At 32.9% G+C, this 18,515-nt stretch overlaps 1 protein-coding gene across 1 annotated transcript; it reads right to left on the reverse strand.

Annotated features, from left to right (window-relative positions):
• Positions 1–1,932: 1,932 nt before the first annotated feature.
• LOC111204170 (precursor of CEP4-like) lies at positions 1,933–4,815 on the reverse strand. The gene has a single exon (XM_048752494.1). It carries the CDS (start codon positions 4,240–4,242, stop codon positions 3,982–3,984), a length of 261 nt encoding a protein of 86 aa, XP_048608451.1. The 5' UTR covers positions 4,243–4,815; the 3' UTR covers positions 1,933–3,981.
• Between the last annotated feature and the right edge of the window lie 13,700 nt (positions 4,816–18,515).

Below are 18,515 nucleotides of genomic sequence, written 5' to 3' on the forward strand. Positions count from 1 at the left end.
TGATCAAACTTCCTTTGGTTAACTTCCATTTGCCACCACCAAAATGACTGTCCAAGCCGACATCATCGAGCTTTCCGGTTGATATGAGATTGAGTCGCATGTCGGGAACATGTCTAACATCCTTGAGAACTATCTTACATCCAGTGTTTGATGTAAGAATAACATCCCCCTTTCCAATGATCTTGCTTCTTCCTTGATTTCCCATTTGAACATTACCAAAGTCACCACTTTGATAGGTTGTGAAGAAGCTTCCATGAGGGGTGACGTGAAAAGAAGCACCAGAATCAACGATCCATGAGCTATCATCAGAGCTAAGATTACATTCTCCAACGAGATATAATTCTTCGCTCTGGTCTTCCACAATGGTGGTAGTCTTGTCTTCATGCTTCTTTGTAGGATTGAACCGGTCCGGTTTGATATTACCGGCTTGTTTGTCTTTCTTGAAAAACCGACATTCCGACTTCATGTGACCCGGTTTGCCATAGTAATAGCAAGTAACTCTCGGACGTGACTTAGATCTTCCTCGAGATTGGTCTCGTCCTCTGCTTCGGTTTTGACCACGAGTCTCTTCTCTACCTCGTCTATCAACAATGTTAGCTTCTGAATAAGAGCTCGAACCTCGCTCCTTCCTGCGAACTTCTTCATTTAGAAGGCTATCAGTGACAGTATCCATGGTAAGCTTTCCCTCCGGTGCTGAATTGCTTAGAGTGACAACTAGTGTGTCCCAACTCTCCTGTAGTGAACTAAGGAGTGAAAGGGCTTGCATTTCGTCTTCAACCTTCATATCAACTTTGTTAAGCTGATTTACAATCCCCTTGAAATTGTTCAAGTGCTCCATCATGCTTTGGCCATCCTTGTACTCCAACTTTACCAACCGTCGAACAAGAAGAGCTTTGTTTCGAGGTGTTTTCTTTTGAATCATAGATTCAAGTTTTGTCCATAATTCAAAAGCATTTGTGTAGGTAGAGACATGTTCAAAGAGAGATCGGTCGACATACTTACGTATTACGGCAACCGCCTTTCTATTAAGAATCTCCCATGCTTTATCATCCTTTCCTTCCGGCCTATCCTTCATGATGATGGGCTCATGCAAATCCTTACAATAAAGGTGATCTTCCATCATCGGTTTCCAATAAGAGAAGTTGTCCGTCGTGAGTTTGAACATGTCACCTTCAACGGTAACGGTAGCCTCCATCTTGAATCTCACGGGTCTTGATGTTATGTTTGAGCCTAGCTCTGATACCACTTGTTGGGAAAATTACCAAATATCGATGAGATGAAGATGGGATTAGACAACTAAAAGATTTAAGAAGAAGACTCTTTATAATTTTGGAAAGGGTTTACAAAGATTTTGTTTTTGGAAACTCTATCTTACAAATGTTTTCTCTCTTTGTTTTCTTGATTCTTGGATTGATTACAAATGGTGCTAAGCACCCCTATTTATACAAGTGAAGGAGTACACTCCAACAAGTTCTAGATTTCTCTAAATTATTATTTATTTCAAAATATCTAACTCCATAACTTTCTCTCTTCTTCTACACAATTCTTCTTCTATACTTCTCCACTTTTCTCTAAATGTTTCTTTTTCTTGGACTAAAACTTGATTATGATTTGATTAGTTTTGGGCTTAAGGAGGGAAATCCAACAAACGGCGACTCGGTTAAGGAAGGAGCTATATACGGCGTTGTGGGAATGAGAGGTCAGAAGTAATAGCTGAATGAGCAGGTGACACTTTAATCTGGGAATGAGACAAGAGAACAAAAAAGGCAGCTAAAGAAGAAGAAGAAGAATGGATGGGAGTATGCTATAGATGTTTGGTGTGTTTCTGAAGAAAACTCAGAAGTAATAGCTGAAGTAATAAGAAAAAGATATGTGTTCAATTTGGGGATTTTTAGTTTGAGGGTTCTTGATAGATGAAGAATTATAAAATTTAGGAATATAATTTGGTCTGGATATTAAACCGACGATTCTGGTCTTGTTAAATGTATTTTGATTTTAATTGGGTTTTGATTCAGTTTAGTTTCAACTTTACATTGTGTCGGTTTGATTTCTAATCAGTAAACCTATGTTAATTGTGATCTATGGGTTTTCAGATTTCGAACATTAATTTTATGGAAAAATGAGTGTTAAACTTTTAATTCGTGGGAAAATAGATCTTAAACTATATTTTCAAAATATATAGAATGAGGTCATAGTTTAGGAAAATAGATTATAAACTGATTAATTTATCCGTGAAAGCATCTTTGTAGGTTAATAAAAAAAGCATCTTTGTACGTAACATCAATAATTTGGGACAAATACAGTTTAGCAATTTAATTTTGCAGTGATTTTAAATCTCAACTAAAATTAACCTGTGTGGATGTTTGTTTTACAATTATATAAATCAATATTTTAATATAATTATGGTAATCTATATTACCCGTACGTATTAAATTTATAGGTAATATAACATCTATTCAAAAAGAAAATTTGGTGTTTATATGCAGTAATTTTATTTATTATATCTAACCGTCAATTGTATTAGTTGTTTATTATTATAGATTTGTCTTATTGATTTGCATTGGACTAATATTTATATAAAATATATATGAGATAACATTTTTAAACAGCATTTTGTATTATATATATATTACAAAATTGATTATTTACATGAGGCTTTACAGTTTTATTTATTAGTAATAAATAATGAGGAGTGGACTAAAATACCATAAATAATATTATTCATTTGCTTAATGTGGAAAATGTAGCTAATGAAAAAATATAAATGATATTTATCACAATGTTTTTCCAAATTAATCGAATATGGAAAATTTCCGAAAATAAATTTATTAATTCCAAAAAAAATTTTATTTAATATATGGTTTAGATTATTGTAATTCTGGAGAAGGTCTGTTATTAATGGAGTTGAGGTTTTGATCTAGATCAAATTTTAAATTATTTTGTTATTTTAAATTTAGCATATACTAATTTGTGTATTTTAGGTTTTGAGTGTTACCTTTTTCACAGAATATTTCTTATATACAACAATAAAAATATCAATTTTCGAAAATTTCATTTAAATTGAGAAACATTTGGAAAGTTTCAACATTAATTAGTTTAGAAATCAATTTAGCAATGTTTTTTAATTGAGAAAAAATAATAAATGCCAAAATTTAAGATATGATAATTTTCAGTAGCATTAGTATGTAAATAAAATATTATTTAAAAGGTCAGTTTATATTTGTATTTCAATTTTAATAATATAGATACACAAGCAAAAAAACATTTTGCGGTAAGGTATATTTTCTTAGAATTAGGGAAACTGCATTTATTTGATAATGAATTTTTTTTAAAGAAAAAATATCAAATTTTGAGGATGTATAAATATGGGTCTAGATTATTATAAATTAATAAATTATTAATTCACATGATCAATAAAAACTCTAAATCATGTATCTGCCTCGTTAGTATTTTTGCTCTAAACATTATTATTTTCTTAGAGTTTGATTTGCGTTTGTTCACAATAATTACTATATATGATCAAAAATATTTAAAATTTCATGTTCATATCTGTAACTATAAAATTTAGTTAAAACAAATATCTAACTGTTTGATAGATGATAAAATTATGCCAACAATCATTAAATTTGCTTTTGATTAACTTGGAATACCCCCATTAATTTTATTTTAAACTGAGAAAATATACATTTACTAAAAAAGAGAGGAAATCTCAAGTCTCTTCATAGAACAAAAACACCCAAAATATACTATAAGCAACCAAGAGATATCTTCATGGCCTTTTCGTAAAGGACAAAGTATCACTTATTAAAAAAAAAACACTCTGAAGTCATTTTCTTGTTCGATTCACTCCTATACTCCCCACAAGAAACTGGTATGCAACTTCTTCTCTCTTTTTTCTTCTTCTTTTCTTTTACCCAACGTAAAACGGCACACAAAATATCAAAAACAAACACGAACTCTCTTCAGAACCAAATGTGTATTTTAAGACACACCAGGAGGGCTCTTGTGTCCAATACCTTGACTAGGACCTTGGTGAGTTGGCCTGAACGCATCTTGTTCTATGTTCTTGAAGCGGTTGATCTTGTGGTACCACACAAAATCATCTTTAGGCGGCTCAGGTGGTGACCAGGAAATAACAGGTGCATGTCGAGCTGCCGTCGTGGGATCAAAGTGTAGTTGTATCACCAGAAGAATTATAAGAAAACCAGACAAAAGTGTGACTGAATTACCACGATTCACCATCACTGAAACCTTGAGAGCTTTTAAAGCGTATGCTTAGAAAAGGGGTAGCTTTCTTCTCAAGAAAACAAGGGAGAAACGTGTAATTTAAGATGGATTGATCGAAGGGTAGAGGACCTCACAAAACTGTATGGCTCGATGCTCAAGACTAATGTTAGAACATGGACACTTATATAGGTAGTTCTTAAAGTAAGAATTGTATTCTTAAAGTAATATCTACATATTATAATATTTTTAGTTTTTGGAAATCTGGAATATTATTTCTTCCGGGTGTATTTAAATTACTATAAATGGAGTAATCCTTTTATTTTTTATTCAATACTCCATTTTTCACCTCATTTTTTCAATTTTGGAGTAAAATTTGGAGTGCAGTTGGAGATGCATTATTACTAGCTAGGACAACCACATAAAAAGAAAACGCATGTATTTTGTTAAAAGAGGTGAGTATAATTGTTTGAATGTTCGTAATAGACTCTAAAATTTCTGTGTATTCACTATTTACTTGGGAACAAGTTTTAAATCTTATGTTATTTTAGATCAAAACACATATGGAGAATTTTCAAGCTTACCACTTTGTTGGTACCATTATTCATGTTTACCATCATTAAAAAATATTTTCAAAAATATGTTCTTCATTAAAATGAAAAAAACTTTTATATCCTTATTATATATATATATAATAAATAATTATTTAAATAAAAAAATAATAATTAATTTTTTTATGTTTTCGAATTATACTTTTTCAAATTTGAAATTTATGTAATTTTTTTGAATTTTTTTTTTCAAATTTTCTTTTTGAAATTCGAAAATTCATTTTGAAACTATTTTTTATTTTTTATTTTTAAAATGTAAGTGTTTATTTATATATTTATTAGAACCCTAAACTCCATACTCCAAAAATTATATACCTAATTATAAACTGTAAGTCTATATTAGTTATTCATAAGGTTATAAATGTATTTTTCTCTCTTTAAAAGAGAGGGTGAAAATGGTTAAGATAAACATGAAAAGTAGTATTATGAACGTGGTATTTTTGGTAATTTCCCAAATATATCCCGCACGTATAATATATTCTCTCTGTTTTTAAAAATGATTTTTGATTATTTATACGTACTAAAAATATTTATATTCTTATATTTCTTTATTAATTTTTATTTTAATTGTTTTACTGTTTTATCTGTTTCTTAATAAATATTTCACCACTTATTTTTGCAGTTTATGTTATGTTTTATTTTATTTTCAAATACAATAACTAAAGTTTAAAAATGTAAACTCAATCTTTGAAAAATAGGAGTAATTCAATTAAGTTGAATCCTTGTATAAACACACGGAACATTAATTTGCCCGCCATATTATACTATGCACAATTAGTTTTTGGCTTCAAACGTAAAAGAGAAAGAGAGTTCACCCTCGAGTATTTTCCTAAAATGGAAAGTCCTATTCTCCTTGATCGCAGCTTTTCCTAGCCATTCGTCAATCAAAAGAAACGCGCAGGCACGGTTGTCCTAATATCTTTTGTTTTAGCATCACTGTTTTGATAATTAATACAATTTAATGGATTTTTAACCTTAAAACCACTCAATTAAATTTATTTTGGATAAAAACCCCTAAGTATTTAATAAAAACAAATTCTCAAACTAACTTTATTTAATGAATTAAACCATAACATGTCATAATTACCATTACTACCGATAAATCTTTATTTTAGGGGTTTCTACATTAAGTAAACATAATTGAGAGGTTTTACCTTTAAAAATCTAAAAAATCAAAAAATCAAAATTTTATAATATTACTTAAAAATTAGTAGCTTACATTTTCAAAATTAGCATTTAACTTTTTTTTTTTGTAAATATATGAGTTTGATGTGTTTTTAACATCAACATTATATATGTATAAATTCAAAATGTAAAAACCCAAAAATATAATAAAAATTATACCTTATCTAATAAAAATGTTATAATAAATCTTTCGATAATTGTTATTATACATTCTGGGTTTTTACATTTTTAATTTATACATATATAATGTTGATGTTAAAAACACATCAAACTCGTATATTTACAAAAAAAAAATGCTAATTTTGAAAATTTAAGTTACTAATATTTAGATAATATTATAAATTCTGATTTTATTTTTTATTTTATTTTAGATTTTAATGGTAAAACCCTTCAACCATGTTTACTTAATGTAGAAACCCCTAAACTAAATATTTACCGGTAGTAATGGTAATTATGACATTCTAAGGTTTAATTCATTAAATAAAGTTAGTTTATGATATTTTTTGTTAAATACTTAGTTTGAAAGTTTTTACGTAAAACAAATTTAGTTTGAGGTTTTTTAGCGTTAAAAATCTTATTTTTATTTTCTTTTTTGACACCCCTATTATATCTTATATATATAATATATATAATATATATAATCATTAAGTTCATGACTTAGTATACTATCTTCGTTTAAAATTAGACTTCATTTAAGATTATTTCAAAAAAAAAATGTTATTCAGTTTTATTTTTATTTCATTCTTAAAATTTTATAGGCTAGACCTTACTTCGAGATTTAAAGATGATTCTCTGTCAACAAAAATAAAAAGAGATTTGAAGATGATTGGCATTTGTAGTACTAAAAATGCGAAAATAAATAATACAAAGGCAGATTTGTTATAAGCATATATATATGTCATGTATTAAAAAACATCATGGAACTTTGAATTCCTGCCAATCAGAACCAAGCCGTCACCATCACTAAGATTAATTCTTTTTCTGTTTAGGAAACCCTTACCTTAAATGGTCTATTCAAGGAACCCCAACATAAAAGCTAGTAATACATACTTATATTCGATTTCACGTACGTTTTATATTCACGAAAAGATTACTTTTCTTTATTTCGAATCTTGCATTATCAGACCGTGATTATTGTTATATCCTTTGTGATCAAACCATATACATAACTTTATTTTTCACGATATTTAAAATAAGGTAATAAATTCATAAATGTACTCTTTGTTTCTCGAAGCTAGGGTTCTATAGTCCGTTCAAAGATTCTCTCCGCCCCTAGTATTTTAGAAGTACTATATATCATAATCACATGTATCAGTATCAACCTATCAATATAAATTGAAAAAATTGCCTAGACTAACCTATGATTTATAAAAAATAATTAGAGCAACCCATCAAATTTGTTATTATTCACAATTTCACATAACCTATTAATCAATTAAATAATTTAATATTCCCAAAACTACCCTTTTAAAACTTGATTTCAATACAATTTTACTTTCTTAATTTACTTGAAAATTTAATCCTTCGAATTATTAAATTATTGAACTAAATTAAATATTTCAAATTAAACTTTGAGTAATAATTTACTTTCCTAATTACTTTATAAAAACTAAAATTTTTTTATTAGTGATCTTACTAAAATAAATAAATTTGAAATAGCAACTCCACTTCAGTTTTTTTTTTCCTTGCCGTCATAGAAACATCAGTTTGCAGCCAAAACTGAGTTCTAGATCGAGACCAAGTAAACTAGGGCTTCGATGTAGATCCATCTTCAAACTACCACAGTGAATTAGGTTTTTGATTTTGACTATTCTTCCTCTAATCCATTATATCTTTGATTTTCATGAATTCGTGTTATTTTCATTTTTTTTTCAATAACATGTCTGTTTTATTTTGTTTTTATTTATTTTGTTAGTGTTGTTCTATTAATTTGCGAGTGTCTTTCGTTAAGGTTGGATATTTTGATAATGCATATTTTATACTAGTGTACAAATATTTCATTGATTTAAAATAAGTCTACCAAATTAACATGTATAGTCTGTTATATACGTGTGGACGTAATGTTATAAACTTCTGTTTTAGTAAAAAAGTTGTTTTAACATAAAAATATGTTTTAAGAAGATGAATGTGTGTCGCCAAAAAAGAAGAAGAAAATGAATGTGTAATAATGGTGATTTTTGAACCTTATTATTTTCTTTTTGAAAGATATGTTTTCCTTCTTTTGATAAAAACAATCAATATTTTTTAAATGTTATATTTAACACTAATTTTATTTCCATTTCATTAAATACGAATTTTGTTTATTTTATTTAAAGAAATTAATTATTCTCTTATTTTTATAAGGTAGATAAAGAAAACCAATTATGTACCAAATGGTCTTGGCTTAGTGGTAAAGGGCTCACGGCTGTGATTATCGCCCTGGGTTTGATTCCCCTTGGCCACCCGGGGCACCTTAAGTGGTAAGAAAACGTGGATCATGTAGGCTTCATAGTGATTAGTCTTTGGGCCTAGAAAGTCTTTGGGATCACACTACCGTTATAAAAAAAAACAAAAAAAAATAGAGTAAAAGTTGGAAAATCTATATAAGTTGTTTTGGCTATTTTATATAGTTATTAGGTTAGTGTAGCAAATGTCCCATATAAATTTAGTGTTAGCATATTCTATTTGTTGCAGGATATAAGGTACCATGGGTCCGTTATTAGATAAATAATATTTTAATTTGTTAGCTGTTCTTTGTTATAAGCGTGTCTTGCCCCAAGAACTGATCAGGGACCGGTGCCGGACATCTAAACTGGGAAAACATCACGTTTTTAGGCTTCTTAACTGTCCTCTCATCCACAAATGATGTTTGGACCTAGTGCCAGTATTAAGGGTTCAAATGAATTAGGCCAAAACATCGTTTGATTTAGTTATTCCGACTTTTATAGGAACACGCCGAACATTTTAAAACCAGCCGAAAACACCAAAAATTAACGTAAAAACTTGACGTCAAAACAAAGGGGATTATTGAGAGATTCATTTGTGTAGAGTTTGAAGATTTTAAAAGTTGATAGATTTTAAAGTTGTATGGATTAAGCAAATATTTATATTTTGATTTACAAACTTTTTTTAGAATTCTATAGATTTTCATGGTTTTGGATTCATTATTTTATGTTCTCTTTTTGTAAAGAAAATATATGTTTTCAAAAATTTTATAATTTTATTCCAATACAAAAAATAATGGTAAATATATAATTAATTTAATATGATAAAATAAAAATTATGTTAATAATATTTAACTATGCTGTCTAGAAATTTTGATGTTAATTTAATTTATATTTTATCACGAAACAACAATTTATGAAAAATATAGTTATATAAAAATTATGTTAATAATATTTAACTATGCTGTCCACTACAAGAAAACACATGCTTAACGAGGAAATTTAACGAGAAAAAACAATCCTCGTAAATTTACGTCGATTTTACGAGGAATTTACGTGGAAAACTAAAGTCATCGTTATTTCCTCGTAACGTAACGACAAAAAGTGTTTCGTCGTAAAGTGGATGTAATTTGACGAGTATTTTACGAGGAAAAACTATTTCCTCGTAAATACGACGTAAACTTTGCGTGTTATTTACGAGGAAATAGTTTACGTGTATTTAGCGAGGAAATTTTGAATCCACCAACTTTGTAGATGCAGATTATCCTAAGTGGTTACACGAAGTAATTCAATCTCCACTTGTAAAGGTCACCACATCACAGATGTATTTCACACGAGGCTATGCTTTTCATACATATGAGTATGGTAGACAGCGGGCGACCAGTAACTATGGAATATGTGTGAAAGGGAAAACAGATTTCTACGGGATCTTGACGGAGATTATTGAAGTCGAATTTCCGGGGATACTGAAGCTGAAATGCGTCCTCTTCAAATGTGAATGGTTCGACCCCGTCGTCAACAGAGGTGTTCGGTCTAACAAATTCGGTGTAGTTGATGTCAACGGTGGACGAAGGTACAACACATTCGAGCCTTTCATCTTAGCTTCACAAGCAGACCAAGTGAGCTTCCTTCCATACCCTCGGATGAGAGATTCATGTATAAATTGGTTAGCAGTGATCAAAGTTACACCTCGAGGACGAATCATCAGTGGAGAAGAACCACCATTGCAAGAAGAACAGATAAATGAAGTCGAGGAACCTGAACAAGAAATTGATGACATCCTTCTCATTGATCCGCATAATCACGAGTACGAAGATCTTATCGATGATGCCACAGACGAAGCTGTTGAAGACGAGTTTATGAAAATGATGATGTTTCAAGTGATGACGAGAATGTCGATGTATCCGATTGATGTATTTGTTTTATGAATAAGATGAGGGAGTTTGTTTTATGAATAAGATAATGTTGGGTTTGTTTTATGAATAAGGTAATGTGGGAGTTTATTTTATGAATAAGCAAATGTGGGAATTGTGGTTTGGAATGGAAATAAAGATGAGGTTTGGAATATATGAAATAGAAAATAAGGAATATGGGATTTGGGGTTTCGGATTCTAGGGATTTAAACATAACACTCGTTAATTCCACGTAAGCACAAATCGTCGTTAAGGACTCGTAAGCCAACGAGGAAATAACGACGAAAAATTAAAATAAAGAACGCGGGGCTCGTTAATTCCACGTAAGCACAAATAGTCGTAAAGACCACGTATAAGAAATCGTCGTAAATTCCACGTAAGCAGAAATCGTTATAAATACCTCGTAAGCCAACGAGGAAATAGCGACGAAATTTAAAAATAAAGATGGAGTTTGGAATATATGAAAATAAGGAATATGGAGTTTGGGGTTTGGGGTTTGGGGTTTCAGGTTTGGGGTTTGGGGTTTGGAATATGGGGTTTGGGGTTTCGGGTTTCGGGTTTGGGGTTTCGGGTTTCGGGTTTGGGGCTTAGAGGTTTCGGGGTTTGAGGTTTGGGGTTTGGGGTCTCAGGTTTGGGGTTTGGGGTTTGGGGTTTGGGGTTTGGGGTTTAGAGGTTTCGGATTTTATGGATTTAAACATAATACTCGTTAATTCCACGTAAGCAGAAATCGTCGTAAACACCACGTAAAAAGATTTAAACAAAACACTCGTTAATTCCACGTAAGCACAAATCGTCGTAAAGACCACGTATAAGAAATCGTCGTAAATTCCACGTAAGCAGAAATCGTCGTAAATACCTCGTAAGCCAACGAGGAAATAACTACGAAATTTAAAAATAAAGATGGAGTTTGGAATATATGAAAATAAGGAATATGGAGTTTGGGGTTTGGGGTTTCAGGTTTGGGGTTTGGGGTTTGGAATATGGGGTTTGGGGTTTGGGGTTTGGGGTTTCGGATTTTAGGGATTTAAACATTATACTCGTTAATTCCACGTAAGCAGAAATCGTCGTAAACACCACGTAAAAAGATTTAAACAAAACACTCGTTAATTCCACGTAAGCCCAAATCGTCGTAAAGACCACGTTGGATGAAATCGTCGTAAATACCACGTAAGCAGAAATCGTCGTAAATACCTCGTAGTGTAAAAAGTAGAAAAAAAAAGAAAAGGAGAAAAATACCAGATTAACATGTGGCAAGACTTCCAGCAATTATAATACGTAAGTCTCGCCCACATGAATTCTAATATCTTCTCATTTTCCTATTTTTTTCAAATATTTATAATTTGAATAGGATTTTGCTGAGGAATGTGATTTGAGATAGGGTGTGTTTTGGGAGTTTGTGTGTGGTTTGAGAATGAGAGTTGTGGGTATATTTATAGGAAAACAAGGCTCGTTAATTCCACGTAAGCAAAATCGTCGTTAATACCTCGTATATAAAAACACGGGCCTTTGTGATTCCTCGCAATTTTCTCGTATTGAAATACACGGGCCTTTGTAACTGCTCGCTATTTCGTCGTAACCTTACGATGAATTTGCGACGATATGTAATCTTATATATACCCCCGAGCGCTCACTCTTTCTTTCCTCTCTACTTCCTCTCTACTTCCTCTCCACTTCCTCTCCATTTCGTAGCAATGGTAAGCCTCTCTAATTTGGTTAGTTTAGGATAGATTAGGTGGTTAGTATAGGGAATTTAGATAGGTTTACGGATTTTATGTTATTTAGTGTTCATTAGGTGGATAATGTTGGGAAATATACTGTTTATGTTAATTTTAAAATTTTAATTTTTTTCTCAGGTTCGAAAAGGAAGACTTACTGCCCATTACAGAGAGATCTTCGGTGAGCCGGGTAGTCATTTAGACCCGGCCTCTTCTTCAGCCCCCGGTTCTTCGGGTTAGGAGACTGTCCCCGAGACTCAGTACACTCAGAGAGTCTCTGGGTCTACTTCTTCTAGTGCACCATCGGCTCCTCGTGTGCCTTCCCCGATGGCTCATCCGACGATGCCTCCTCCTGTGCCTCCTCCGATGGCACCTCCGATGGCCGCCGATATTCATCCCGATTTGATGGTGCCTCCGAGTGTTCTTTACTCGCAGTACACTGTAGAGGACATTCTCCGTCTGCCAGGCAGAGAAGGTTTACCAGTTATCGACCCCGACCGACCGGACGGAACTTTGTGGTATGTTGCACTAATTTTTTTTTAATTCTTTTAAAATTCTTTTATAACATTAAAAATAATTTATATTTTAAATTTGTATTTTCCAGGTGGGGGGTTGATGGATGTCTTGCATCGGACGTAACCGACATGATCAAAGGTTACTTCTCCATGGCACATCCGAACTGGAGTAAGACGCCTCACTACGTCAAAAAGACTTGGTTTAAAATTTACGTTGTAATTTTCTATTAATTAATTATATATACTTTAATTTTTTCATGATTTATATATATACTTTCTAAAAAACTAATTGTTAATTTATTTTTTCCAACAGCAAAAATATAATTGGGCCTTGGAGATCACTGAGAGGGTGAGAAAGAAGTTTAACGCCAAGGCGAAAGTTCGCTTGTTGGACACGGTCTCCAACTGAAAGGGTGACTGGATCGTGATGGGGTATGAGCGTGGCAAACCAGCTGAGCTCACCACGGATGTGTGGGATGGCCTCATCCGTTATTGGCGCCTTCCTGATTCCATTAGAATCGCCCAGGCTTACTCTAACTCCCGTAACACGGTCGATGAGCACGGAAACGGGCCGATGCTTCACACTACGGGCCAAAAACCCCACGCCGGTGTCCGTTTGGAAATGGTAATTAAATATTTTATTAAATAAATTTTTTAATATATATATTTTATTCTAACTTTCTTAAATGTTTTTTAGGCGAAAGAGACGGGACATCTCCCGTCTCTTATGGAACTTTACGAGAGGACCCACAAGAACAAGGCATGCGTATTTGTAGATGACAAGTCCGAGCAAATCTACAACGACGTGGTTGCTCGGGTTGAAGACCGTCAGACTCAGCTGACCCAGCAGTCTACCGACGGATTACCCGTCACCTTATCCACACTTGAAGTGAATAAGATTTACGAGGAGGTAAATTTTCAAAAAATTTAATTTTTTATTATTCATTTAATATAACTTTAAATTTTTACTAACAATATTTATTTTTTGTTTTTAAGGTTATCCCTAAAAAAAAGAGACGGACGTTGGGGATTGGTTCCGTCAACGATGTTCCGAGAGCGACATCGTCTTATGGTCAGCGACGGGATGATGAAGTCACTGAGCTGCGTAGAGAGTCCGCTCAGCTGCGTAACGAGTTGGCCGCGACAAAATCTCGTATGGGTGGAGTCGAGGGCTTCTTGGACGTTATAGCGGCCACAAATCCGGAATGGGAGTTCATGTTGAGCAACATGCGACAACAACATCCCATTCGAGGCGAGTCATCCGACGTACATAACGAGGCGGATGTTACGAGGAGGAGTGATGAATTCTACTAGGCGATGAACGACCCTTAGTTTTTTTTTCCGGTTGTTGTATTATAAATTCAAAACTTATTTATATATAAAATATTTTCATATTGATTTATTTTTATTTTAAATTTTAATTTTATTAATAAATTAAATAATTTTAATTATTTTTTAATTATATTTTTAAATTCTGTAAAATAATAAAAACGAAGTAAATTCGTAGCTAATGTACGACCTATTTACGTGGAAACCTTACGAGGAAATGACGAGAAATAGTAAACGAGTATTTTACGAGAAAATATTTACGAGGAAATAACGAGGAAAGAAAAACGAGTATTTTACGAGGAAATCCTTTCGTGGTCGTTACGTGTATTTTGCGAGGAAACACTTTCAAGGTATTTACGTGTAGTTTACGAAGAACTCGTTTCGAGGTATTTACGAGGAAATATAGCGACCTCCTTACGTGGAATATTGACGTTGTCTTTACGACAAAATGATCTACTTCGTCTTTACGACGAAATATATTCCTCGCTAAATTACGACGAATTAGCGAGGAAATATGTGTTACGACAGATGAGTAGCGAGCAAACACGGTTCCTCGCTAATTCGTCGTAAAGCCTCTTTTACGACGAACTCACGAGGAAAACCGCCCTCGTTAAGATTATGTTTTCTTGTAGTGGTCTAAAAATTCGTGAACCAATAACCATGAAATCTTAAAATTTTGAAAATCCTAAGAATTTCTTACCAATAACTCCCCCAAACTATGTATTAGTACAATATTCGTCTAAACTATAATACGTATAATACATGTTTTTCATAGCTCAAAACTATACCTATTCACTCTTGGAATTCTAAGATTATTTAGATTTAGTAAAATATTTTTTATAAAGTTACTTTGAAAGGCTAACACGTTTTTTTCAATAAAAAAATATCTTAAAACAATGATTTGTGAAATGAAAAAGGTACTCATGGTCAAAGAAATAATTAACATTCTTACACACACATATTATTTTTGACTAACTTAGGGTATTCGATATCTATAAAATAGCACATACTAATTCCTAGAGGAAGTGTAACCCACGGGTAAATCCTCTCTGAGTATTTAAATGAGACTCAAAGCATGGTCACATATCTGTGTGATCAGACATGTTTAGTGTCATGGGGTTGTTTTGAACCCAAATCGCTTAATTTCCCACAGTCCGGCTATCACTAGAACATCCATGTCTAATTTATAATATTTATTTTGCTGGCTTCAAAAGGAGAAAATGATTAAAAATACTATAATCTTCTAAGAGTACTTACCATTATCAAGGATGCATTTACCCAAGGTAAAAGCTTGTTTTGGTCGAATGTTATATTTTAAATGTTTCCATAAGCTGTTATGTAAAGAGGATATGTATTTTGTTTTTCATTGATTTTTACAGTCTGGAAAGAATAGCCTTGGAATGGTTCAGGATGTTGGCTTCGGACTTCGGAGTCTGCCTAGGTATAGTAAATCTTTGTGTCTCTTAGACTTGTAAACATGCAGCTCTAGAGACAGTTAATATGTTAGAAGCAGCTATATATGCATGCAGTGCCGTTCAGTGACTTAGAGAGACCTAGGTAAGGCAACAATGTTTTTGTTTCTATTCCTATATTCTGCACCTTTTTTTGCCCTTAAACATATATTTTAGTTTAATGATTTTAGTTATCATTAGAATCACTATTAATTTTAAACATATATTAAACTTCATATTATAATTTTAAACAATATACAACTATTAATTGTTTTTACAAATGTAATAATACCATAGCATTTTCAAGGTCCAAACGTATTTTACATGCTTACTAGCTACTTATATATTATAATCAATGATGACTCTTTCTAAAAATTTATGATGTTAGTGTATGATCTAAAATTGTATGATGTTTAATCTAACAGAATTATAAAACATACATTTTTAAGATTAATATTATAAATCAATAATTTATAATATTAATATTATAAATCCTAAAGGTTTAGTCATACAATCTATTTATAGTGGTAAAAACTCAATAAAAAGTAAGAAACACTTATTTACCTAACTAAATTCAGTACCTTAATGCGGTACTACCACGAGGCCTTATAATACCAAAGCGGGGACTACGTCAAGAGGATCCATTATCTCCTTTATCATGAGTACTGAGGCTTTAATTACAAATATAAAAAAAAGCGGAACGGGTGAAACAATTAACTGGTATGAAGGTAGCAAAAGCGTGTCCAACAATTTCTCATTTGTTATTTGCAGATGACAGTCTGTTCTTTTGTAAGGCAAACAAAGAGGAGTGTCAAACTATTCTAAGGATACTTAAGGATTACGAGGCTGTTTCAGGGCAACAAATTAATTTCCAGAAATCTTCAATTTAATTTGAACATAAGATTGATGAATCTAGCCGACAAGAGCTGCGAGATATTTTGGGAATTCAAAACCTGCGTGGAATGGGTTCTTATTTAGGATTGCCAGAGAGTTTAGGAGGATCAAAGACACAAGTGTTTAGTTTTGTACAAGATCGTCTGAAAAATAGGGTGAATGGTTGGACATTTCGTTTTTTCACCAAGGGGGAAAAAGAGGTGATTATTAAATCGGTGATCACGGCCCTACCAAACCATGTGATGTCGGTGTATAGGTTACCGAAAGCTACAGTTAAGAAACTAATGAGTGCAGTAGCTCAGTTTTGGTGGAGTCCAGGAGGAAGTACAAGGGGTATGAATTGGAAGTCATGGGATAAATTATGTGTACATAAGGATAATGGTGGACTAGGATTCAAGGATTCGACTGATTTTAATACGGTGATGCTTGGAAAGCAATTGTGGTGGCTGATTGAAAAACCTAATACTCTCTTCTCTAGAGTTTTCAAAGGACGGTACTTCAGGAATGCTTCACCCCTGGAACCGATTCGCTCATATTCCCCGTCATATGGCTGGAGGAGTATTATATTTGTTAGATCTCTGGTTTGTAAAGGACTAATCAAAATGGTTGGAACATGATCATCTATTTCAGTATGGAATGATCCTTGGATCCCATCCACTCGCCCGAGACCAGCTAACAAAAACTTTCATAATAATTACCCGGAACTCACAGTGGATTCTCTCATTAATCAGGAATCTCGAACATGGAATTTACAGGCCATTAGGACATTGGTGGAACCCCAAGATGCAAAAATGATCGAAAGTATTCCTTTGAGTAGGAATCAGATGGAAGATAGGAATGGATGGAATTTCACTAATAACGGAAAATAAACGGTACAATCAGGGTATCAGATAGAAAGGATATATCCTGATAAGGAAAAACCACCTTTATGGACCAAATGTGGATATGCTTAAGGCATTTTGCTGGAAAGTGAATTGTCCTCCAAAGTTAAAGCATTTCTTATGGCAACTGGTGACATGTTGTATAGCGGTAACAAAAAATCTAAAAGCAAGAGGAATACAAAGAGATACATGTTGTTCAAGGTGTGGAGATTCGGAGGAATCAATAAATCATGTGTTCTTTGAATGTCCCCCGACACGTCAGGTGTGGGCACTATCTAAGATTCCATCGAATCCAAATCTCTTTCCAATGGGTTCTCTTTTTGCTAACATGGACCATCTATTTTGGAGAGTTAACCCAAAAATAGAAGATCATCAGTTTACATGGATATTATGGTACATCTGGAAGGGCCGGAATAAAAAAGTTTTCAGTAATCTTGATATTTATCCGAGGGAAACACTCAACTTTGCAGAATGGAATCAAAACTTTGGATTGAGGCACATGTTATTAATGATACCAGGTTGGTACAAATGGGTCAGATAAGACTTAATTCTGGGTCTACAGGAAGATGGTGTTTTATAGACGGTTCCTGGAAAGATAAGGACTTATTTTCAGGGCAATGCTGGTTCAGCACACTACCGGGGTTTGACGGGTTATTGGGGGCAATGAATGTAAGGGCATGTCTCTCTCCTCTTCATGCGGAGATTGAGGCATTAATTTGGGCAATGGAATGTATGAAAAATTTAAGACAGTTTCGGGTGAAGTTTGCAACAGATTGTTCTCAATTGGTGAAGATGGTTTCGGAACCAGAGGAATGACCATCATTTGAAAACTACCTGGAAGACATTATGCTTTTAAGAAGAAGCTTCACCAACTCAGATATCGTTCATGTACCTAGAACGGAAAACATAAAGGCGGATCGTTTGGCACGCAGTACTCGGAACCAGCCGTCTTTCGTCGTACACATGGATGTCGAGTTGCCGCCTTGGTTTACAGAGTCTACATGAGTCTGTGAATGTTTGCTGTAAAAAAAAAAAATTCAGTACCTTTTTTTTTTAATAAAATGAGGCTCTTTAAGTTTGAATTTTTTTACTGATGGCCTAAGTCAAATGATTTTTTTTTTTTTGTACAAGGAAAGGGCATGATCCTCACGAAAAGAATGGATTACAGAACAAGCAAGAGGTGGTAAAACTCCTGTACGAGCATCGTGGTCCCTAGTTAGAGATTCATTGTCTAAGATTAGTCAGATTGAGTCACTCATAGACCACGGGCTTAATATATAATCAGGTTATAAATCAAAACTCCGCGCAACCGCGTGAGTTTTTGTTTTCGTTTATTTTTATATAAATATTTTGTTTTCAAATTTAAATTGGTATATA

This window comes from Brassica napus, chromosome C3 (genome assembly GCF_020379485.1).
Source record: "Brassica napus cultivar Da-Ae chromosome C3, Da-Ae, whole genome shotgun sequence".
NCBI classification, from domain to species: domain Eukaryota; kingdom Viridiplantae; phylum Streptophyta; class Magnoliopsida; order Brassicales; family Brassicaceae; genus Brassica; species Brassica napus.